At 52.2% G+C, this 20,917-nt stretch overlaps 1 protein-coding gene across 5 annotated transcripts; it reads left to right on the forward strand.

The window, feature by feature from the left end:
• The first annotated feature begins 1,463 nt into the window (after positions 1-1,463).
• DEDD2 (death effector domain containing 2) lies at positions 1,464-19,125 on the forward strand. 5 transcript variants are annotated; one of them, XM_049901215.1, is made up of 7 exons: positions 1,464-1,630; positions 2,211-2,577; positions 2,730-2,774; positions 4,101-4,238; positions 7,606-7,746; positions 15,626-15,649; positions 17,910-19,125. In XM_049901215.1, exons 2-7 carry the CDS (start codon positions 2,250-2,252, stop codon positions 18,299-18,301), a joined length of 1,068 nt encoding a protein of 355 aa, XP_049757172.1. In that variant the 5' UTR covers positions 1,464-1,630; positions 2,211-2,249; the 3' UTR covers positions 18,302-19,125. The 5 variants fall into 5 exon arrangements, with proteins under 5 accessions (XP_049757172.1, XP_049757171.1, XP_049757173.1 ...); XM_049901214.1 differs by having other exon boundaries at positions 1,464-1,599; positions 17,910-19,123; XM_049901216.1 differs by lacking the exon at positions 15,626-15,649 and having other exon boundaries at positions 1,464-1,599; positions 17,910-19,119.
• Positions 19,126-20,917: the final 1,792 nt, after the last annotated feature.

The following is a 20,917-nucleotide window of genomic DNA, read 5'->3' on the forward strand; positions in this document are numbered from 1 at the left end:
TGGAGCCAGATATCCTTGGGATACTTCCCTTCTCTGGGCTTCAGCTTTACTCGTCAGTAAAATGGGCTTGAATCACATCCATCTGAAAAGCTGTTGAGGAGTTGAGATCACACACGTATAAGCGCTCAGCACAGGGCCTGATACACCATGAGTATATAACCTATCTAATATGGACATAATCCCAATTTGTAAAACTGCTTTCTATTTTCTGTTCAGTCGACTTAAGAATGGTTGCTGTTGGGCACCTTCTGTGCGTCCAGTAGGTGATCATTGCCATCCTTGTGTTTTACAGACGGGGAAACTGAGGCCAAGACAGGGAAGGGGACTCTCGCAAGCTCACTGCTGCAGCCAAGGGAGAGCAACCAGAGCCAGTGCCAGGACCCGCGTCTTCTACCTCTCGGGGTTAGATGACTCCGGGGGTGGGAACTGATCCGAGGAGGAGACTTGTTGTAAGGCACGTGCCGGCTCTGATCTTGAGTCACCTAAGACAGAGGCGGTACGACCGCCACGCCCAAGGTCCGGCCGCGGGGAGATTCGCAGACGTTAGAGCCTTGACGCCGGCTCCCCTGACAGGAACCCGCTCCTGCCAGAGTGTGACTCGTAGGTGCAGGTTAGGGTGTGGGCGTCTAGGTGGCCCTGTGATCCTGGAGGGCAGAGATTGGAACACGTTAATGGGTGGTGATAGACGCCATCTGGAGGGGCACAGTCGGGATGTAGTGGCCTATTGCGATCAGGAAGGACGTATCGAGAGGGGTTTCTGTTCCTAACATGTGATGGGGGTATCTTGGTATCAATCAGGGGAAGGAACGTATAGGTGGAAGATATCTGTTGGGTGGGAGGTGTTCAGGTCGCCATCATGAGAAGGCACAGCTGAGATGTCGGTTCCTGGTTGCCATTAGGAGTGGAGATAATCTAACAGAGGGGTGAACGGAAGGGTGTCCTAGTACCGATTATAAAGCGTTACTGGAGCCGAAACGATCGTAATTGTGGTCTTCTGCAGTGGGCAGCTGGGGGCAGTGGTAACGTGGGCGTCTAGGTCGGGATCAGGAGGCGGTTGTAGTCCGTGAGATGAGTATTCCCAGCAGGTCGTTGTGTGGGGTGATACAGACCCGGAGGCTTAAGTCATGGGCGGGCAGTAGCGCCTCTGCAAACCCGTTGCCGTCCAGTCTATTACGACTCAAGCGACCCTCAAGAACTGAGTAGAACTGACCCATAGGATTTCTAAGGAATGGCCGGTGGGTTTGAACTGCCGACCTTTTGGGTAGCAGCCGAGCTCGTAACCACTGCACCGCCAGGGATCCAGCGCCTTTGCAGCAGGATACCAAAACCAGCCCAGTTGCGGCGCTGCTCTCGCTCTGCGCAGGCGTAGCACTGGCAGGCAAAGACGCTTCCGTTCGCGGTGGGGCGGAGGCTCGGCAGGGGCGGGGCTTGGGGCCTTGCTCTGCGCGTGCGCCGAAGGGGCGTGGCGGTCGCACCTGCGCGAGTTGGGGCAGGAGGAGGGGCGAGGTGACGCAGGCGTAATAATAGAGAAGGTGCCAGAAAGGTCCAAAACAAGTGGCTGCGGCCGTCGCCCAGGAGTCGTCTTGACGGCTGAGTCCGGTGAGGAGCCAGACAGGCCTAAGGGAGATAGGTGGGTGGTAGAGGGAACCAACCTGGGCTCCAGGGAGAGGCGGTGCGGCCCCTACAGGGCGAGGGTTCGGGTTCGGACAGTACCACTTGGTGTGGAGCAAAGGGCTGCTTGGTCGGTCCCATTTGTAGGGTGCGGAGGGTTACTTTCGGATAGTACCACTTGAGTGAGGCCGTGGGGCACGGTCGGACGGTACCACTCGACGGACCCCAAGGGGCACATCCGGTCAGCAGTACCCAGAGTCAAAGGCAGTGGGCAGGGTGTCCCAGGAGGTCCCGAGGCGTGCCCGGACGGAAGCACTCAGTGGGTTCCGGAGGTTGGTTTGGAACGTACCACCTGGGGAGGGGCGTCCAGGGTTACCTGGCCCCAGTGGTCGGAGCACTTGTAGGGTTCGGCGTCTCGACTTGTTACTAGGGGACCTCGGGCGATACCATTTCTTTTCGAGGGAGGGGGGAGGCTGAAACGGTTGGGGTGTGGGGGTGGCCCTGCTGAGCTGCGCGCAGTGAAGCCGGCGTACTGGTCAGGGTGGGGTCCGGACCCCGCGCCGCTGACCATTGCCCTCTGCCCCCGGTGTGGGTTCTAGGCCTGAGTTCCGTGCTTGTTCCCGTCCCCTCCCCCGGGTATGGAGCTGCCCGGGCCGACCCCGGTCCCGAGCTGGGAAGAGGATGAGTGTCTGGACTACTATGGGATGCTGTCGCTGCACCGCATGTTCGAGGTGGTGGGCGGGCAGCTGACCGAGTGCGAGCTGGAGCTGCTGGCCTTTCTGCTGGACGAGGCTCCTGGCGCCGCCGGTGGCCTGTCCTGCGCGCGCAGCGGCCTGGAGCTGCTGCTGGAGCTGGAGCGCCGCGGCCAGTGCGACGAGAGCAACCTGCGACTGCTGAGGCACCTCCTGCGCGTGCTGGCCCGCCACGATCTGCTGCCGCACCTGGCACGCAAGAGGCGCCGGCCAGGTACAGCGGAATGGGAGGGTGACAGATGGGCCTGCCTGGCTTCGGTTGAGAAGAGGGCTTTGCCCCGCCCCCGCTGGGTTCCCATGGTGCTCTGATATGGACCCTGTCATATCAGGCAGCTTATGTCCCATCCCACTCCTTTCTCCTCCCAGAGCATCAGCAGGACACTAGAGGAAAGAGGTATGTTTCTGGAACAGGTGAGCTTGTAGGATTTTGCCGCATCAGTAACAATGATTATGGCTACTGCTTATTAAAAAAACCCATTGCCTTGGAGTTGATTCTGACCTATAGCAACCCTATAGGACAGAATAGAACTGCCCCATAGGGTTTCCAAGGAGCAACTGGTGGATTCGAACTGCTGACCTTTTGGTTAGCAGCTGAACGCTTAACCACTGCACCACAAGGGCTCCTGGCCACTGCTTACAGAGGGCTTTTTTCATGCCAGATATATTAAAAAGCTTTTCATGTGAATTATTTTATATTCTCCTAATAACCCCATGAAGAAGTCCTGTTATCTTCACTCCTCTACAGGGGAAGTGGCAGGTTTAGAGAAGTTAAACAGCTTGCCTGCCTGTAAAAATTGAGCTCTTTCTGTTTTCCAGGCAATGGGGATACAGGGTGGGAGGCTGACAGATGAGGTGTTCTATTAAGTTTGCGTGTAGTGGGGGAATCAGACAAACGGATAAACGTGTATTGTGTTGTAAGATATGGTTACCAAAAGGTTGGTGGTTCAAACCCACCAAAGGCACTTCAGAAGACAGGCCTGGTAATCTGCTTCTGAAAGGTCACATCCTTGAAAACCCTGTGGAGCATTTCTGCTCTGAAACACATGGGGTTGCCATGAGTCGGAATCGACTTGACAGCAGATAACCACGTTGTTGTTAGGTGCCATTGAGCTAGCTCTGATTCATAGGGACCCTGTGTACGACAGAACAAAACACTGCCTGGTTCTGCGCCATCCTCACAGTTGTTACCCTTGAGCCCATTATTGCAGCCACTGTGTCAATCCATCTTGTTGAGGGTCTTCCTCTTTTTCACTGACCCTCCACTTTACCAAGCATGATGTCCTTCTCCAGGGACCGATACCTCCTGATCACCTATTCAAAGCATGTGAGATGTAATCTCATCATCCTTGTTTTTAAGGCGCATATGGAAAAACTAAAATAGAGTAATGGAAGAGACAGAGAGTAGGGAGTACAGCACAGTGAGGGGAGGCCACTTTAGATTGGGAGATTGGGTAATCAGTGAAGGCCATAGCAGGGATCCTGACCGTGATTCTGCCTTCAGAATAACCTTGATAGTTCAAGCTCCTGTAGAGACGGGTTGGATAGCCTCAAGAGGTGATGAGTCTTCTATCTCAGAAGGCATTTGAGCGAGGGCTGGGCAGGAGGTGTTTGAGAGGAAGTGGGTAGCTGAACTCTGGCCTCTTGGGGGAATGTAGACACTGAGTCAGGTGCAATTCTGGGGGCTGGGCTTGGGAGGGGAGGAGGCTGTGAATGCTTCTTTCCCTTCTCTTTCCCCAGTGTCTCCAGAACGATACAGCTACGGCACCTCCAGCTCTTCAAAGAGGACAGAGAGCAGCTGCCGTCGTCGCCGCTGCCGCCGCCGCCGCCGCCAATCAAACAGTTCTTCAGATTCTCAGCAGGGCCAGTGGGAGACAGGTGAGCCCAGTGGGTTGGGCGTGAGGGCAGTGCCTCTCTCTTCCTTCTGAACCCGGGTGAACCTTCCTCCATCTGCACCCATACTGGCCTATTAGGGAAGGGCTCCCAGGAGTCCTTCTGCCTCATTATTGATGTGTGTATGTGCGTGGGCAAGTATGTTTTTTATTGTGTCCCGAAGCGACTTGTAACATTGTTTCATGTGGTTTTATAGTCTTATAAATGACAGATTTTGGATATTATTTTGCCCTTGGTTGTCTTTGCTCCCCATATTTCTGAGATTTACCATGTTGATGTGAGTAGCTCTAATTGGTTTCCTTTAATTGCTGTGCCGCAATTAGTTTATCCAATCTCCCCCCCCACCCAGTTTTTTAACGTAAAACTTTCAAACATACAGAGAAATTGAAAGTTTGGTACAGCGAACAGGCTCATCTCTTCTGCTTAGTTTCAGCAATTTTTAACATTTTGCCACTTAACGCTTTACACGTGTATGTACGTATGGATGATTTTTGTTGTTTTGTTTTCCTGTTGAACTTTTTGAAAGTAAGCTGTAGACATCAGGACACTTTACTCCTAAATCAGCGGTAGGCAACTCTTGAGAGGAAGGATATTGTCTAATACCATCACAAGACCATTATCATACCTAAGAAAAGAAGTATTAATTCTTTAGTATCATAATGGTCTATTTTCAGGTCTCCCCGAGAGTGTCTCAACTTCAGAGTGCATTCATAGTTCGTGTATTGCAGTCAGTTGTTACCAAAAAAAAACCAAACCCAATGCCGTTGAGTCAGTTGTTAATGTCTGTATAATTTCTTAATATGGGACAGAACTCTGCTTCCCAGTACCTTTTTTTTTTTCCGCCTTGACCTCTGTTTACTGATCCAACCAGCTGGTGGTTTTGTAGAATGTCCTGATTGTTCTGTGTCTGATTGTTTCCTAACAGTGTCCTTTAACTTGTTCCTCTGTCCCTGGTATTTCCTGTAAGTGGGTATGGGGTCTAGAGACTTGATTAGATCCTGGTTACACATTGTGGCAGGAATCGCCATCGGAGGTGCCATGTACTTCATATCGGAGGAAATCAGGAGCCACATAAGATCTGGTTTTCCCACTGGGAGAGGGAAAGTGTAATCACTTGGTTAAGGTGGTGTCTGCCATGTTTGTCCATTTAAAAGAACGTTCTTTCCGTTAACCATTAGTAAATCATCTATGGGGTGATAATTTTGGCACATCCTGTTTCCCAACAGCTGTTCACCCAGTGGGTTAAACATCTGTTGGTGATGCAGTCTGGTGTTTGCAAAATACAGATTTTCTAATTCTTATTTCTTCTTCTACCTGTATTAGCTAGAATTCTTTCAAGAGTTTTCCTTTTTTCTCTCATTTTGAGTATCACTATGGACTTCCACGTTTGTTTACTATGCTGTAGTTTATTAGTCATTCTTTGTTATGTTCAAATGGGCTACTTCTGGGTCTTGTTCTTTGAGTGCTTCCTGCATTGTGGCACAGCAAGGTGTCCTGGGCTTGCCTCGTACTTTCCCTTCCCCAGCCCTAGAACCAGCTGTTTCTCGAGGACCTCTGGTTTCTTCTGGAGGCCAAGAGCTGGGTGCTGAGTGTGCACATTATTTCTAGATTCTCTCAGTGAAAGAAAGGAACTGTGCTTTTTAAGAAGTTCATATTGGTATTTTCAAGTCAAAATGAACACTTCAGGGACTTTCTCCTGTTACGCTGAAAATACCATTTTTTTTTTCCTTTTGAGTGTGGGTGGACATTTAATGACAAAACGTACACAGTGTTAAGACTTAGAATTACATTTATTAAGATCCTTTTTTAACCGTATTGTAATTTAGATGAAGGTTTACAGAACACACTAGCTTCTCATTAAACAGCACACATACTGTTCTGTGACGTTGGTTACCAACCCCATGGCATGTCAGCACTCTCCCTTCTTGACCTGGGGTTCCCTGTTACTAGCTTTCGTGTCCCTTCCTGCTTTCTCATCCCAACCCCTGGGCTGGTGTCTCCATTTAGCTTCATTTTGTTTTATGGGCCTGTTCTAATCTTTGGCTGAAGGGTAAACCTCAGGAGTGTCTTCATCACTGAGCTGAAATGGTGTCCTGTGCCATTTTGTCAGGGTTCCTCCAGTGTCTGTCAGGCTAGTAAGTGTGGTCTTTTTTTATGAGTTAGATTTTTCTATATTTTTCTCTAGCTCAGTCCTGGACCCTCTATTGTGATGCCTGTCAGAGTAGTCGGGGTGGTGATAGCCAGGCATCATCTAGTCGTGCTGGACTTAGTCTGGTGGAGGCTATGGTAGTTGTGGTCCGTTAGTCCTACGGACTAATCTTACCCTTGTGCCTTTGGTTTTCTTCATTCTCCCTTGCTCCAGAGGGGGTGAGACCAGTGGAGTGTCTTAGATGGCCACTTACAAGCTTTTAAGACTGCGGATGCTCCTTATCAAAATAGAATTTAGAATATTTTCTTTGTAGACCGGAAATACTGGTTTTTAATAACATTGATATTTACTTGCTTTGTCTTAGAGTGTAATAGCATAGCTTCAAAATTGCAATCTCAATATTGTTGTTGACTACATCTGAGCTAAAGTTAGGATTTCTCTGTGGTTCTTCTTGTTCTCAGAGGGTATCCCACTGAATGTGTACAGTCAGAATGTTTTTCCAAGTTACGTGAAAATTCTTTTCTCTTGTTGCCAATTATATCTAATTAGGTTTGTTTGTTTTTCTTTGTGTTTAGTTTTATGGTTTCTTTTTAATTTTTTTCTAACATGGAAAACAGTTACAGGAGTCAAGACTAAACTATGTTTCAAGGTGTTCTGAGAAGCCTCATTTTTATCATTGACCGCCCCTGCCCCCCACTTCTAACTTATCTTCCCGGTGTTTCGTTTTGCAAAAATAACAGAATATATGTATATATTCTTATTTCCCTTTCTGTGTTGCACAAAGTGTAGCAGACTATAGATACTTGTTTTGTTTTTTGCTTTATTTCACTAGACAACCTATCCTGGAAATCACTCTAGAGTGCTGATTCCTCTTGTCAGACATTTACATTGTTTTTAAGTTGTTGTGATTATAATTGGTACCCCAGTGGCTGTTGTCCTGCTGGTTCCTGGTGTGAGCGTGCAAGGATTTTTCTAGGCTCAGCCCTGGGACTGGAACTGCGGGGTGGTTGAGCGTGCTCCTTTGCCCTTCTAGATGATGCTAGGTTGCACTCCTCATCTTGTAACAGGGCCACTGGGGCCCAGAGAGGCAGAGGAACTCATCTAACGTGGTCTCACAGCACCTAGACCAGCCTCAAGCTCTTTTCTGGGCACCCATCTGTCACTTGCTCCTCATTCTGTCCCATCCCACCTTTCTCTCCTCAGGCTCTCCCCCAACCAAGCGGCAGCGGCGGAGTCGGGGCCGGCCCAGTGGTGGTGCCAGACGGCGGCGGAGAGGGCCGCCAGCTGCCTCCCAAGAGCAGCGAGAGCCGGCCCAGCCCACCTCAGAAGGCAAAGTGACCTGTGGTAGGTGTCTGGGGGTCTTGAGAAGTTCATTCATAGTACCCAGGGCAGGCCGTGGAGTCAGAGGGTGGGGGAAACTGGTGTTTGGGGTATGACTCATGTAGGGGGTGGGCAGCAGCTCTCACCCACCCATATGGTGCAGTGGAATACCTGTCCTTTCTGTTGCCATCTTGCTGGTCCACATCCTGTCCATAGTTGAAGGATCAATTTGTGTGCCACCTTCTCTACAAAGCTTTCTCTGACCATCACTTGCCTCCAGTGTCATTTGTTTATTCAGCAAACATTGCAGAGGCTCACTCTTCAGCAGTCACCTCTTCTGCAATGGTGGAGTATGGTGTGGTAAAGAACGAGGACTCTGGGACCAGGCTGCCTAGTCACATCCTGGCCTGGGCCCTTCCAAGCTCCCTGACCTTGGGCGAGTGACTCAACCTCTCTGAGCTGCCACATCTGTAAAATGAGACTGATAACAGTACCTCTCAACTAGGTTGTGAGAAAAAACTCATCTAGTAACCTTGGGACAGTGCCTGGCAGGGGGCATGTGCCCTGTAAAAGTTTGCTCCTATTCTCGCTGTTACCATGCAGTGCACGTGGGGCAGGGGACACAGCAGCAAGAGCACAGGCAAGGCTTCTGCCTGTAGTTGGGTGACAGGACCTGTGCAGCAGAGCACTTAGAAAACGCTAAGTGAAGTGAGGGAGATAAAACAGGGTGATGGGGGAGAGAGTGAATAAGTGCTCCTTAAAAGTGGGTGGCCAGGGAGGGCCTCCCTGGGAGGGAGACTGTGACTGAATAGGGGAAGGACATGGATCAGTGTGGCCAGTGGGCAGTGGTGTGGGGAGGGGCCAGGGAGCAGGTGGAGAGGACCAGGCACCAAGCAGCTGGGCCTGGCAGGCCTGGCGTGTGTGGGAGTTTGAATTTTATTTCAGGTGCAACAGGAAGCACTATAAAGCAGGGGAGTGACGTGCTCTGATACGTGCTTTTAAAGGAATTGTGATACTATCTAAAAAGCTAGTTAGTAAGTGATTAAGATTTGTAACATGTTTAGAACAGTGCCTGGTGTATAAAACCTGCTCAGCTAGGTGTGTGTGGGGTAGGTTAAATAATGTGGAAGCAGGACAATGAGTGAAGAGGCCGTGCAGCTCAACAGGAAGGAGAGGACAGAGGCCAGGCTTGGGGTAGCCGTATTGGAGGGGGTGACGGGAGTGGACTAAGGAAATAAGGAACTGTTTTGGATACTGGGCTGACTGGAGCTGCAGACAGATAGGTAGGGTTGGGTTGTGGGGGAGCTCAGACCTTGCCTTCAAGAAATTTCACCTGGTTTTGTGGGATGGATACAGGCATGCCTGGGCTTCTCCCTCCATCCTCCTACCTCATTCCTCCCCTCTCTGCATCCCCTCCTCTCACACACACATTTCCGGTGCCCCCTCCTTTGTGTTGAGCAAGCCCAGGGATACAGATCACATCTGGTCCCCCTGCTTTCAGAGCTCCCAGGCTGCAGGGGAGACAGACGAGGAAAGTGGTGGCTGGGCCATTGTGGCAATGGGTGCCATGAGTGGTGTGAGCTTGCGGGCTTTGGCGTGTGCAGGGGAGATCTCTGGCCAGCCTCAGTTTCTCTGTGGAGGTACCCCCTGAGCAGTGATCTCAAGGACTGCTGGAGGAAGCTGGATGAGGATGTGGGGAAGGGCATTCCCGGCCGAGGGAGCTACACATGCAAAGTGTAGGTAGTAGGATGTGCTCAGGGTTTAGTCTGTTGGGAACACAAGCTTTGTGGGTGGGGTAAGGGGCAGATGAGGCAGGTAGCAGCCCTGAACACTGGGTGGAAGTTTGGACTTTATTCTGGGGTGCTGGGGAGCAGGGAAGGGGTCACTTGTTTCTTCACCTGATTTTTATTATGGAGTAACAGCCTGTGCCAGGCATTGTTCTAGGCATTGAGGACCCACAATTGGTCTGACCTTGAAGAGTTTGCATTTTACGGTTGGGGAGGCAGATCGCCCGCAAAAGAACCAATATGTGATGTCAAGGATGAGTGCGCTAAAGACAGACGAAGCCAGGGAAGGGGACTGAGTTGTGTGCCCTGTCAGATCTGGGAAGGCACCTCTAGGAGGACTGAGACTGAAGGATGTGGGGGTGGGCATGTGGGGTCACCTTGGGGGAAGAGGGAGGAAGGCAGAGGGAGCAGTAAGTGCAGAGGTGGAAAGGGTTCTGGGGAGGAGGCCCACCTGGAAGCTGGTGGTCAGGAGACCAAGGAAGAGCTGGTGGGATGCTCAGGTGGGATGCTTAGGCCGGGGTATGCCTAACTAGAGCCTGGAAGATGTAGGCTGTGGACAGCTTGGGTCCCCTGGAAGACCTTGACCATCTGCAGAAGTCCCCAGCCCACAAAGCATGCATACCTGCCTCCTTCCATTGTCACACCCTCTTTATGGATGAGACCAATGGGGCTAGCCCCGTGTCCTCAGACAGCTCCTGGGTGGCTGCCTGATTGTGACACTCCCCAATTCAGGCGGTAATTGCCAGAGCCACCAGGTTGGCTGTGCTGCTGGATGGGTAAAGGGAGTCAGTGCCTGCCAAGCTGAGAGTTCAGGTCTCTTTTCTGAGGGCTGGGTCGGGGCAGGGAGGTGGTTCACTGGGGTGTGGCTGCGTCTTGTGGCAGGGAGGGAAGACGAGCAGGTCTGACTGCTGACTCACCAGGCAGGGTGGGGCTAGAGGGAGGCTCTCCCATTTGGACCTCAGTTTTCCCCTCTGACAAGTGGGGATGGCTCACCCTTAGTGAGGCCTAGTCCCCAGGCTGGAAGGAGCCCCTCCTGACCTGACTCTAAAGGGGCCTGCTGTTCTTCCCCTGCTTCACCTGTGACAGCTGGGAGTGTCAGCTAGCTGCACTCTTGGGGGACAGAACTCTAGACTAAGCTCCCGAGTGTGTGAGGAAGGGGGGGTTGGGGGATACCAGGCTTGGGCACAGGGCCGTCCACCGGGTACTGTGCTTGGGTGTGTTCCGCACTGAGTTCTCAAGACAGCCATTGATGTAGAAGTGACGTCCCCATTGTGCAAAGGAGGAAACAGGCTGAGGGAAAGGAAGTTGCTAGTCTTGAGTGATGATGAGTGGCTGAGGCAGAGCTGGGCTGAAACTCGTCTTCCAAAGTCCATTTTTGTTTTTGCGTTCATTCCATCTGTATTTATAGAGCACCTATTATGTGCTGGAGCCCTGGTGGCACGGTGCTTAAGAGCTTGGCAGCTAACCAGTCATTCCTGGGAAACCCTATGGGGCAGTTCTACTCTGTCTTGTAGGGTCGCTATGAGTCAGAATCGTCTCAATGGCAGCGGGTTTGGTTTTGTTTTGGTTTTACTATGTGCTGAGCACTGCAGGGATAAGAGGCCCCTGCCCTCCTGGAGCGTGTGTTCTGGTGAGAGGAGAAAGCCAGGAGACAGATATTTCAGAGGTCGGCTGTGGAGAAGACAAAGCAGGGCAGGAGTAGGGAGTGGTGGAAAATGCTATTTTATGTGCACCCAGCTTTCATGTTAGGATGATCTAGGAAGGCCTCCCAGGGAAGAGAACTGCCTAAAGGGAGGGAACAAGCTATGTGGATGGCTGAGCAGAGTGTTCTAGATAGAGGGACCAGCCGAGCAAAGGCCCGAGGTCGGGGTGGGCCAGTGGTGGTCAGGGAACAGCCAGGAGGCTGGAGTGGAGCGAGTTGAACATGGGGGTGACTCATAGGAGGTAAGAATGGGAGCAGCAGCCAGGGGCAGGTCCTACAGGGCCTTGTCCCCTGGGCAAGAGGTTTACTATTTGTTTTAAATGATGGAAAGCAATTGGAGGGTTTGAATGACAGGATCAGCTTTCCTTTTTTTTTTTTTCCTTCTTCCAACTTTTTTCCTCTGGAAAATACCCAGAAGCATCTAGATAGACTGGTATAGTTAACCCCCATGTCTCATCATCATGCTTTAATAACTGTCAACTCGGGGCTGATCTCGTTCCGCTGGCCATGTTTTGGGATCATCATTTGGGAGTCAATTCCTGGTGTTTTCTTATTTCATCCCTATATTCACTGTATATCACTAACAGATAAAAACTTTTGAAAAAAGCAAAACAAAACCATTATCACACCAAAAAAAAAAAAAAAATTAACAACCCCTTGCTATCAAATACCTAGTCAGTGTTGAAATTGTCTCATAAATATTGTCTTTTATTCTCACCTGATCTGTAGAATTCTCCTACCCTCTTTTTCTCAGCTTTTTCTCCTCTGCATCGTCATTGTATTTCTTGAAACCAGGTGTCCTGCGGAGTTTCCCTTGTCCTGTGGAGTTTCCCAAAAACTGGATTTTGCTGATTGCGTCCTGCAGTAGGATTGATTGAACGTGTTCCCCTGGCTGCCTCTCTCTTTCCTGAAAATTGGTAGCTGGATCTAGAGAGGCTTGATCAGATTCAGCTGTGATGTTTTATTTTACTTTTTTTCCCCAAGATCACTTTCTAGGAAGTACTGTCTTCTTCCATTAGGAAGAGACAGGAGCAAGGCAAGAGTGGAGGCAGGAGGCTGGGAAGGAAGGCGCTCCCACAGGGGCCCAGAGGAGGGTGGCAGCTGGTCCTAGGGTGGTAGCAGAGGAGCAGATGTCTTACTGTGGAAGCACATGCTGCCCTCAATCCCAAGGCCGGAAACTCCCCAGCAGCGCTGTGGGGAACATGGTTCCTCCTTGTACCCAGCCCACCTTACTAGGAACTTCTGGAGGGCAGGTGTGAGTGAGGTTCTTCACTGAGTCCCTGGCCACACCCAGCACAAGATCTAACACACAAGGTTGCTCACCAGGCCTAGCGCCTGCACCCTCATATCTTGCTCATAGTCCCTGTGAAAATGGCTTGCGGGAGTTATCTGACCTCCTTCAACCCCACAAGGGGGAAGGAGAACCAAAATCAACAGCCCACGGCTGATTCCTACAGGCAGAGGTCAGACATGCCTCCTTTCTCTGCCATCTTTACCAATTCTGACACCAACCGTCCCTCACACAGCACTCTCTACTTTTCTGCTGGGGTTTGATAATTCATTACAGTGGCCACACCGAACTCTAAATTATGGGGTTTGCTAAGGAAGTAACAGTTAAAATTCAGGCTCAAGAATACTCAGGGTACAGCTCTTCCATCAGGCTAGCCTCTCCCCATTCACTGGGTACTGTGCTTCAGTCCCTGCCCAAAGGCACTCAGCTTTCTCTCTCTGTGGGTGTGGAAGCCTGCCTCGCTGTCTTCTGCTGCAGCGTCTCCCCTGCTGGTCTCTCCTTCCTTGGTGGTGGGCTCCTTCTCCCTTCTCTGAAATTGGCCCTCTTTTAAGACAAAACTGACCAATCTCCTTATTAGGCCACAGTTACCCTATCACACAAGCACTTCGGTGGGAGTTACAAGCCCATGGCTGGAAAGGCCATACACGAAAGTGATTAATTGCACTTCAGGCCCCTTTTGGGAACCTCCCCCACCTTCCTTCTGCATCCCATTGTGACCCCTAAGAGGGAATGACAGGGAATGGGGCTGGGGGAAAGAGAATGTTGGGGCCCCTCTGAGTGCAGAAAGCAGGACCCTCCTCCTCCATGAATGCATAGACCCTTCACCCGTGACCCAAGGGCAGGAGCATTTCCCCACAGCTGCCAGAGTGGAGTAGGATGTCAGCAGATGCTTGGTGTTCCTGGCCCAAGAAAACAATTCAGGCTTTCCCAGCCCATGTCACAGGGTGCTGGGCGTTCTTCCTGCCTCCCCCTCACTGCCACTCCTGGACCAGTCCCTTTGCTTCTGTCTCTGCTGCCACCATCCTTCTGCTCTCCCCGACGACTGCCATGGCCTTGGTCCTGATCAACCTGCTGCTTCTGCAGAGTGGCTAGAGCTATGTCCGGTAAAGTCAGAAGGTAGTGTCCTTGCTGCTACACCTGGAGGATGCACTAAGAGCCTAAGCTCTTTACTTGCATTCAATCCTGTAATCCTCACCACAGCCCCACTGGTTATCCTTTATCCAGCAGCCTCAGGGGCAGCCTTTGGGGTACAGGGAGTTGCAACCTCCAGAGGCCCCAGACTCCAAACTGGTGCCCTACCACTGCCTGAGACCAGACCCTGACCTGGCCCACCAGGGTGTGGCCTGGCCCCTGCCCTTCTGTGTCCTCCTCTTCCTGCACGTTCCGGCTACACTAGCCCCTCAAGTCTGAGCGCCCAAGTTCATTTTCTGCTTCTGGACTTTTCTCATGTGCTGTTCTCTTTTCTGGGAATGCTGCTCTTCCCTTCTTCCGTGTCTTCCTGTCTAAACCGTATCCTTCATGCTTCGTTGTAAATGTCATTTCCTCAGGTCGTCTCTGATCCTTTCAATCTAAATCATAGCTTGCTCTGTGTAATTTTCTCTCCTGGCCCTCAGGAAGTCCTTAATTATGTGTTTGTGTACGTATGTATTTTCATGTACACGTGTTGTATGTGAGAGGCAGCCAACAGGATAGGGGTGCTTAAGAGCCGGGCCCTGGAGCCAGCACCTTGGTCAGAACTCCAGCTTTGCCACTTCTACCCGTATAGCGTTGGGCAGGTGACTCAATCTCCATACTTCCTTTTCCCCATCTGCCAAAAGGGGATAATAACAGCATCATCTCTTAAGGCTGCTGGGAGGATCAAAAGGGGGCCAGTACCTGTGACGTGTGTAGTGCTGTGCCAGCCCGTGGCGAGGGTAGCATAAGTGTCAGCCGTCGTTAATTCATGGTGTGGAGTAGGGGCGGGGGAGAGTGTGTGCAAAGCAGGTGATCCAGGGCCAGGGATGGAGCACTGGGTCAGACACGGCACGTACTCTCCTCTCCCCATTGCAGCCTGTCGGTCCTCTTTCTGAACCATGATTGTGTTTCCAGATGGGAGATTGGACTGTGGTGCGGCACAGGATTTCCTCACATGTAATATGGGGATAATGAAAATGCTCTGAGGATCAGGTGGGCACAGAGGGGCAGCCTTGAGTGGGGCCCAGTGTGGGGAGTACTCCATAACTACGGGTCATGTGCCTCCTTCTCCTCCCACCCCTGTGTGCTCAGTGTGCAGTAAATACCCATTGAATGGAAGCGTGAGATGCACATGACTGCCCTGGCACCTGCCATCTATCCTTCTCCCATGTGGTGGGCGCTCTGGGTGAACAGTTAGATCGTTCACTTCACAGGACCACAGGGATCTGTGCTGAGAGGGGCAAGCTGGGCAGAGATGTGGGCTTTTGTGGGCTGGGCCTTGGGTGAATAGGGCGTTCTGGGCAGAGAAGGTAGATAGGCCATTTCTTTTTTTTAAATCGAACTTTAAATGCAGGTTTACAAAACAAACTAATTTCTCATCGAACAATTAGTATGTCCATTGTTGTATGATATCACTTAACCCCATGACATGTCAACACTTTCCCTTCTCAACTCTGGGTTTCCTATTACCAGCTTTTCTGTTCCCTCCTGCCTCCAGTCCCTGCCCCAGGGCTGGCGCACCCCTTAGTCTTGTTTTGTTCCATGGGCCTGTTCAATCTTTGGCTGAAGGGTGAACCTCAGGAGTGGCCTTATTACGGAGCTGAAAGGGTGTCCAGGGGCCATATTCTCAGGGTTTCTCCAGTCTCTGTCAGGACAGACCATTTCTTGCCTGAGTAAGGCTTGTGCAGAGAAGCACCTCCATTGTGGCTAGAGGGCAGGCTATGGGAGGACATAGTGGGGATTGAGGGAGGAGGTTGGCTTGGGCCCAGGCAAGAGAGAGCAAGGCCTGGGTAGGGGCTGTGGGGGAGAGGTGGGTGTTGAAACCACAGTTCCTGTTTCTGGGTGTTTTTTGTGTCATAGGCCCTGGGTCACTTTACAAGTTGCCTCATTTAATCTTCATGACCCCACAGTGCAGCAGGGACCTCTTGTTTGTCTGTTTATGTTTTTCAGATGGGAAAACTGAGGCTCAGACAGGTGAGGTCACATGCCCAAGGCCCCACAGCTAGAGAGTGGCAGAGCCGGGACTCACCTCGAGGTCTGTGGACTCCACCACCTGGCTCTGTGCCTCTGCCGCTGCCCAGCCCCTGTGTGGCCTTGGACAGGTGCTGCTTCTCCCGGCCCCCTGCTCCCTGGCCCACACCCGAGGGAGGGCGTGCGTGGTCAGACACTGTAGGAGTCAAGGAGGTGGGCCTGGAGGTGTCATGTTGTCTTCAAGATGGAGAACCTGGGGGCCAAGACTGGCAGGCTTCCCTGGGCCTCAAGTGGAGAGGGCGGGGCTCCCCTTGAGGCAGGAAAAGGAAGGGTTTGGGGTTTGAGTTGGGGAGGAGGAAGTGGGTGGTGTGGAGACATTGTTCTGGGGAAGCAGGGACTTTGCTGCTAACACCTGTGAAAGGTGAGGGGAGTCCAGGACACCTGACTTTCCCTCCCAGAGCTGCAGTTTCCTCATCTGACAGATGAGTTGAAGGTGACCACTGCCCCGCAGGTTGTTGGGTGATCCTGCTGAATCCCCGAGGCTCAGACACTTGGCACATCTGAGCTGTTGGTGGCTGTCATTCTTGGGGTCCCACTGGACGCCAGGCACAGTGCTACCTGGTTCCTTTTTAGCTGTTCTCTATAATCCTCCTAGCAGCTCTCTGCAACAGGGATTGTCCAGGTTTAGGCAGGGACCTGGCTCTGAGAGGTCATGTCTTAGGTCACGCAGCTAGCACCCGAAGCCTCCTGGGTGGGAATCAGCTCTGACCCAGAAGCCAGCTCTTTGGGCCATGGGAGATGAAATGACCTTTATCAAGCACTGCCTGGCCATGTGACCTTGGGCAAGTCACTTCACTTCTCTGTAATTTCGTCATCTATAAATTGGGTATGATAACAGGCCTGCCTCACAGGGTTGCTGGTGGATTAAATGTCACCTGAGTCAAGCACGGGGCATCGTGCCGGGCAGGTAGTCAGTGCTCTGAGTGCTGGCTGCTGTTTCCATTCCAGGTGATCCTTAGGGCAGCCTTGTGTGTCGGGAGGAGGTACTGTTACTAGCCTGACTTCACAGGCAGGAACTCAGTAATCCCTGAGGGGAGGTGATAGGCCCCAGGTCACATCTGCAGGGGTAGCCTCAGAAATCTTACGTCCTGCCCCCCGTGCAGAGTTGCCACCCCATTTGGGCAGCTGTGGTCAGGGTTGTATTGGGCAGAACATTTGGTTGCAAGTGATAGAAATCCCACTCAAACTGACCTATGCAAAAAAGAGAATTGATTCTAACTCATGCAGGCATGGTGTGATCCAGGCTCATGGAATGAATGCAGGAACCTTTTTCCCTCTGCCCTTGACCCTTTGTAGACTTCATTCTCTCCCCTCCTGGTGGCACAATGGCCCCCAGCAGCTCCAAGCTTATGTCCCGCCATCTTAACAGCCTCTGTGGAAAGAGAGTGTTTGGTTCCCAGTAGAACCAGCACAGTTCCAGTCTCCTGGGCCTGGTGGGGACCCTCATCCACTGGGGCTTGCTTGGGTAGGTGGGTGGATGTGGTTGACCCCACATGAATTCATTGTTGGAGGGCTGTGAGACTGGTTGCCTAAAGGCAAGTCTATTTGTTCATTCACTGGTTCTTTGAGCAACTATGCATTCAGCACCTGCTGTGTGTCACAGGTTACACAAGTGAATAAAACAGACCAAACCCCTTCCTTCAGGAAGCTCACGGAGGTGGGGAGGAGGGGAGACAGATGATGAGCGTGATAGTAACGAAGGCTAGAGTAGGTTCGAAGGTGATAAACACCTTGGAGAAAAATAGAGCAGGGTGTAGGGAACTGGGGATGCTGGAGAGGGCGGTGTAAAGCTTTAAATAGGCTGGTTGGGAAGGTGGCATTTGAGCAAAGACCTGAAGGAAGTGAGGGAGTGAGAGTCTTGTGAGACCTGGAGAAAGAGCGTCCCTGGTGGGGGTGGGGCACAGGGCTGAGGCTGCACCTGCCTGGTGGTGGGAGGAGCAGCCAGGAGCCACTGAGGCTGCTGTGGAGCACTCTGGGGGGAGGAGGACGGGAGGTCAGGGAGGTGACAGAGGCCTTGGGGAGGTCTTCACCCTTACTTAGGTGTGGTTAGTGGAAGGGGGAACCAACGGGGGCAGGCTGAATCCACGGGGCAGAGGGAGGAGCCCACGGGTGGAGCCTGCGGGAGGAAGGGTGCCAGTCCCCCTGCACAGTGTGTCTGTGGGTTCTCGACCCCCTCCCTGACGAGTCCCTCTTTGCCCTGCAGACATCCGGCTCCGGGTGCGAGCAGAGTACTGTGAGCACGGGCCAGCCCTGGAGCAGGGTGTGGCGTCCCGGAGGCCCCAGGCGCTGGCGCGGCAGCTGGATGTGTTTGGGCAGGCCACCGCAGTGCTGCGCTCACGGGACCTGGGCTCTGTGGTGTGTGACATCAAGTTCTCGGAGCTCTCCTATCTGGACGCCTTCTGGGGTGACTACCTGAGTGGCGCCCTGCTGCAGGCCCTGCGGGGCGTGTTCCTGACTGAGGCCCTGCGCGAGGCTGTGGGCCGGGAGGCGGTCCGCCTGCTGGTCAGCGTGGACGAGGCCGACTATGAGGCTGGTCGGCGCCGCCTGTTGCTGATGGAGGAGGAGGGGGGGCGGCGCCCAACCCAGGCCTCCTGATCCTGGATTTGGCAAGACCAATCCCACCTCCTAGCCTCCGGGCCACCTTCTCCCAGAGGACCATCTGCCCCTAGAGGACTGTCACTCCAGCAGCTGTGAGGACAGCTGACAGGACAGCCGGGCCTCTTGACAGCCCCTCCCACAGGATGTGGGCTCTGAGGCCTCCACCACTTCCAGTTGAGTTTCCTTCCCATCCTCTCCCTGCCCCCCACCAGGTGTGTTTCCTCAGCCTCTGGAGGCCAGGGGCACAGGCATGCAGATCAACGCAGGGAAGGAGGCATAGCCACACACTCACCAAAGGCCCCCGCACATGTGGATCCCCACCTTGGGCTATCTGCACACACACTGCCCCTCTGCAGCCTCCCTGGGCTCTGCCCTGGCCTCCCCCATACAGTTCTTTGGCCTAAGGGCTTCTCTCTCAGGATCTCTGATTTTACCGCCCTGACCCTGGGCACCGGCACTGGGGTGCACACAGGGCTGCCTCACCTTGCCCACACATTTCTAGCCAGCCGGGGCCCTGCCTGCCTTCCACACACAAACCTGGCCCTCCTGCCTCCTCTGGTTCCTCAGAGCTAGACCCAGATGTGTTGCAGCAGCATCAGACCGAGGTCTGCTGCTGCCCTTGGGGCCAGGATCAGAAAACAATTGCCTTCTCAAGAAAGGAAGGCAAAGCTCGGGGACTGATGGGAAAGGCCTTTAACAAATGGCACCAATAAAACTGTCCTGGAAGGGGCATAATTGGGCACCAAGAACCTGTAAGGCTCTTTCTTTATGGGGTGGGGAAGGATATGATGAGAGCCTGGGCCGAGAACCAATCTCAGAGTATTCCTGGCCCAGCGTTAGCGGCTGGAGGGTGGACAGGATGCTGGGTAAATCATCTGCTAGCCGCCATCCCAGGCTGGCCCTGTCTGGGTCTGTCTTCTCGTCCGTCAAAGGAGGAAATACTGGCTTAGATTCATGAACTCTCCCAACCCTGTGCATACATGCTTTGCTCATATACGTTTTTGGGGGTCCCAGTATCTTTAGTGCAGTGAGGTGGGCCAGCTACACCCAAGGCTGACAGAGCGCAGAAAGGATAGGCCATCGGGGGCTCCCTGTTCAGAGTCCCTCTCCAGTTGGCTCCCGACCCTCACGATGGGACATTCACCTTCTAACCTGCATCTTCTCTGTGCTTTGTACTGCCGTGTGTCTACTGCTGAGGTGACCTCCTGCTCTTTCCCCACGCTGTGTTTAAGGGCACAGGAACTCGTTTGTTACACAATACCCAGATTTTCTTTCCTGAAGGGGAAGTGTACCAGGCTTAGGAGTTGGGGGTGGGGTGGGCAGAGATTCTCAACTGCTGGTCTCTGCCTGGGAGAAAGGATGATCCTGTCCCCACCTCAGCACCTGTCATGGTCCCTTGACCTATTCCGTGGTGTACAAGGTGGAGCGGGAAGTCTAAGAGTTGAGTCCTGTCTAGGAGTCAAGTCCTGATCCAGCCAGTTGCTGTGTGGTCAAGACTGTTTATCTTGTCTGGGGAGGGAGCTAAGTTCTGTTGGACACCTACTCAAGATCTGTTCCACATTCAGCTACTAGCCGAAAGGTGGAGCCCTAGTGGTGCAATGGTTAAGAGCTAGGCTGCTAACCAAAAAGTCATCAGTTTGAATCCACCAGCCACTCCTTGGAAACCCTATGGGGCAGTTCTACTCTGCCCCGTAGGGTTGCTATGGGTTGGAATTGACTGGGCAGCAATGGGTTTGGCTTTTTTAGCTGAAAGTTGTTGAAAAAATACATTTCTAATGAATAAGTCATTCGTCTTGCAAAATTTTATCATCCTGTCTCTGGCATAACTTCTATTACCAAAGGCCATATTTTCTAACTACAGATCCTCGTTCATTGCCAACTTTTGCATTCCAATCACCAGTAATTATCAGTGCATCTTGATGACATGTTTGATCAATTCCGGACTACAGAAGTTGGTAAAAATCTTCAGTTTCTTCATCTTTAGTGTTTGGAGCCACAGTCAAATTCCATGGAAGCAGCAGTCAAGAAATAACTGAGGGACCGAATTACTGGGCTGAGGGCTGTGGGGACCATGGTCTCAAGGAACATCTAGCTCAACCGACATAGTTTATAAAGAAAATGTTCTACATTTCTACTTTTGTGAGTAGCGTCTGGGGTCTTAAAAGCTTGTGAGCAGCCATCTAAGATACTCCACTGGTCCCACCCTGTCTGGAGTAAGGGAGAATGAAGAAAACCAAAGACACAAGGGAAAGATTAGTCCAAGGGACTACTGGATCACAACTACCACAGCTTCCACCAGACTGAGTCCAGCACAACTAGCTGGTGCCCAGCTACCACCTCTGACCGCTCTGACAGGGATCACAATAGAGAGTCCCAGAGAGATCTGGAGAAAAATGCAGAGCAAGATTCTAAGTCCCAAAAAAAGACCAGACTTACTGGCCTGACAGAGACTGGAGAAACCCCGAGAGTATGGCCCCCGGCATGCTTTTAGCTCAGTAATGAAGTCACTCCTGAGGTTCATCTTTCCGCCAAAGATTAGACAAGGCCCATAAGACAAAACGAGACTAAAGGGACACACCAGCCCAGGGGCAAGGACCAGAGGCAGGAAGGGAC

Source organism: Elephas maximus, chromosome 11 (genome assembly GCF_024166365.1).
Source record: "Elephas maximus indicus isolate mEleMax1 chromosome 11, mEleMax1 primary haplotype, whole genome shotgun sequence".
NCBI classification, from domain to species: domain Eukaryota; kingdom Metazoa; phylum Chordata; class Mammalia; order Proboscidea; family Elephantidae; genus Elephas; species Elephas maximus.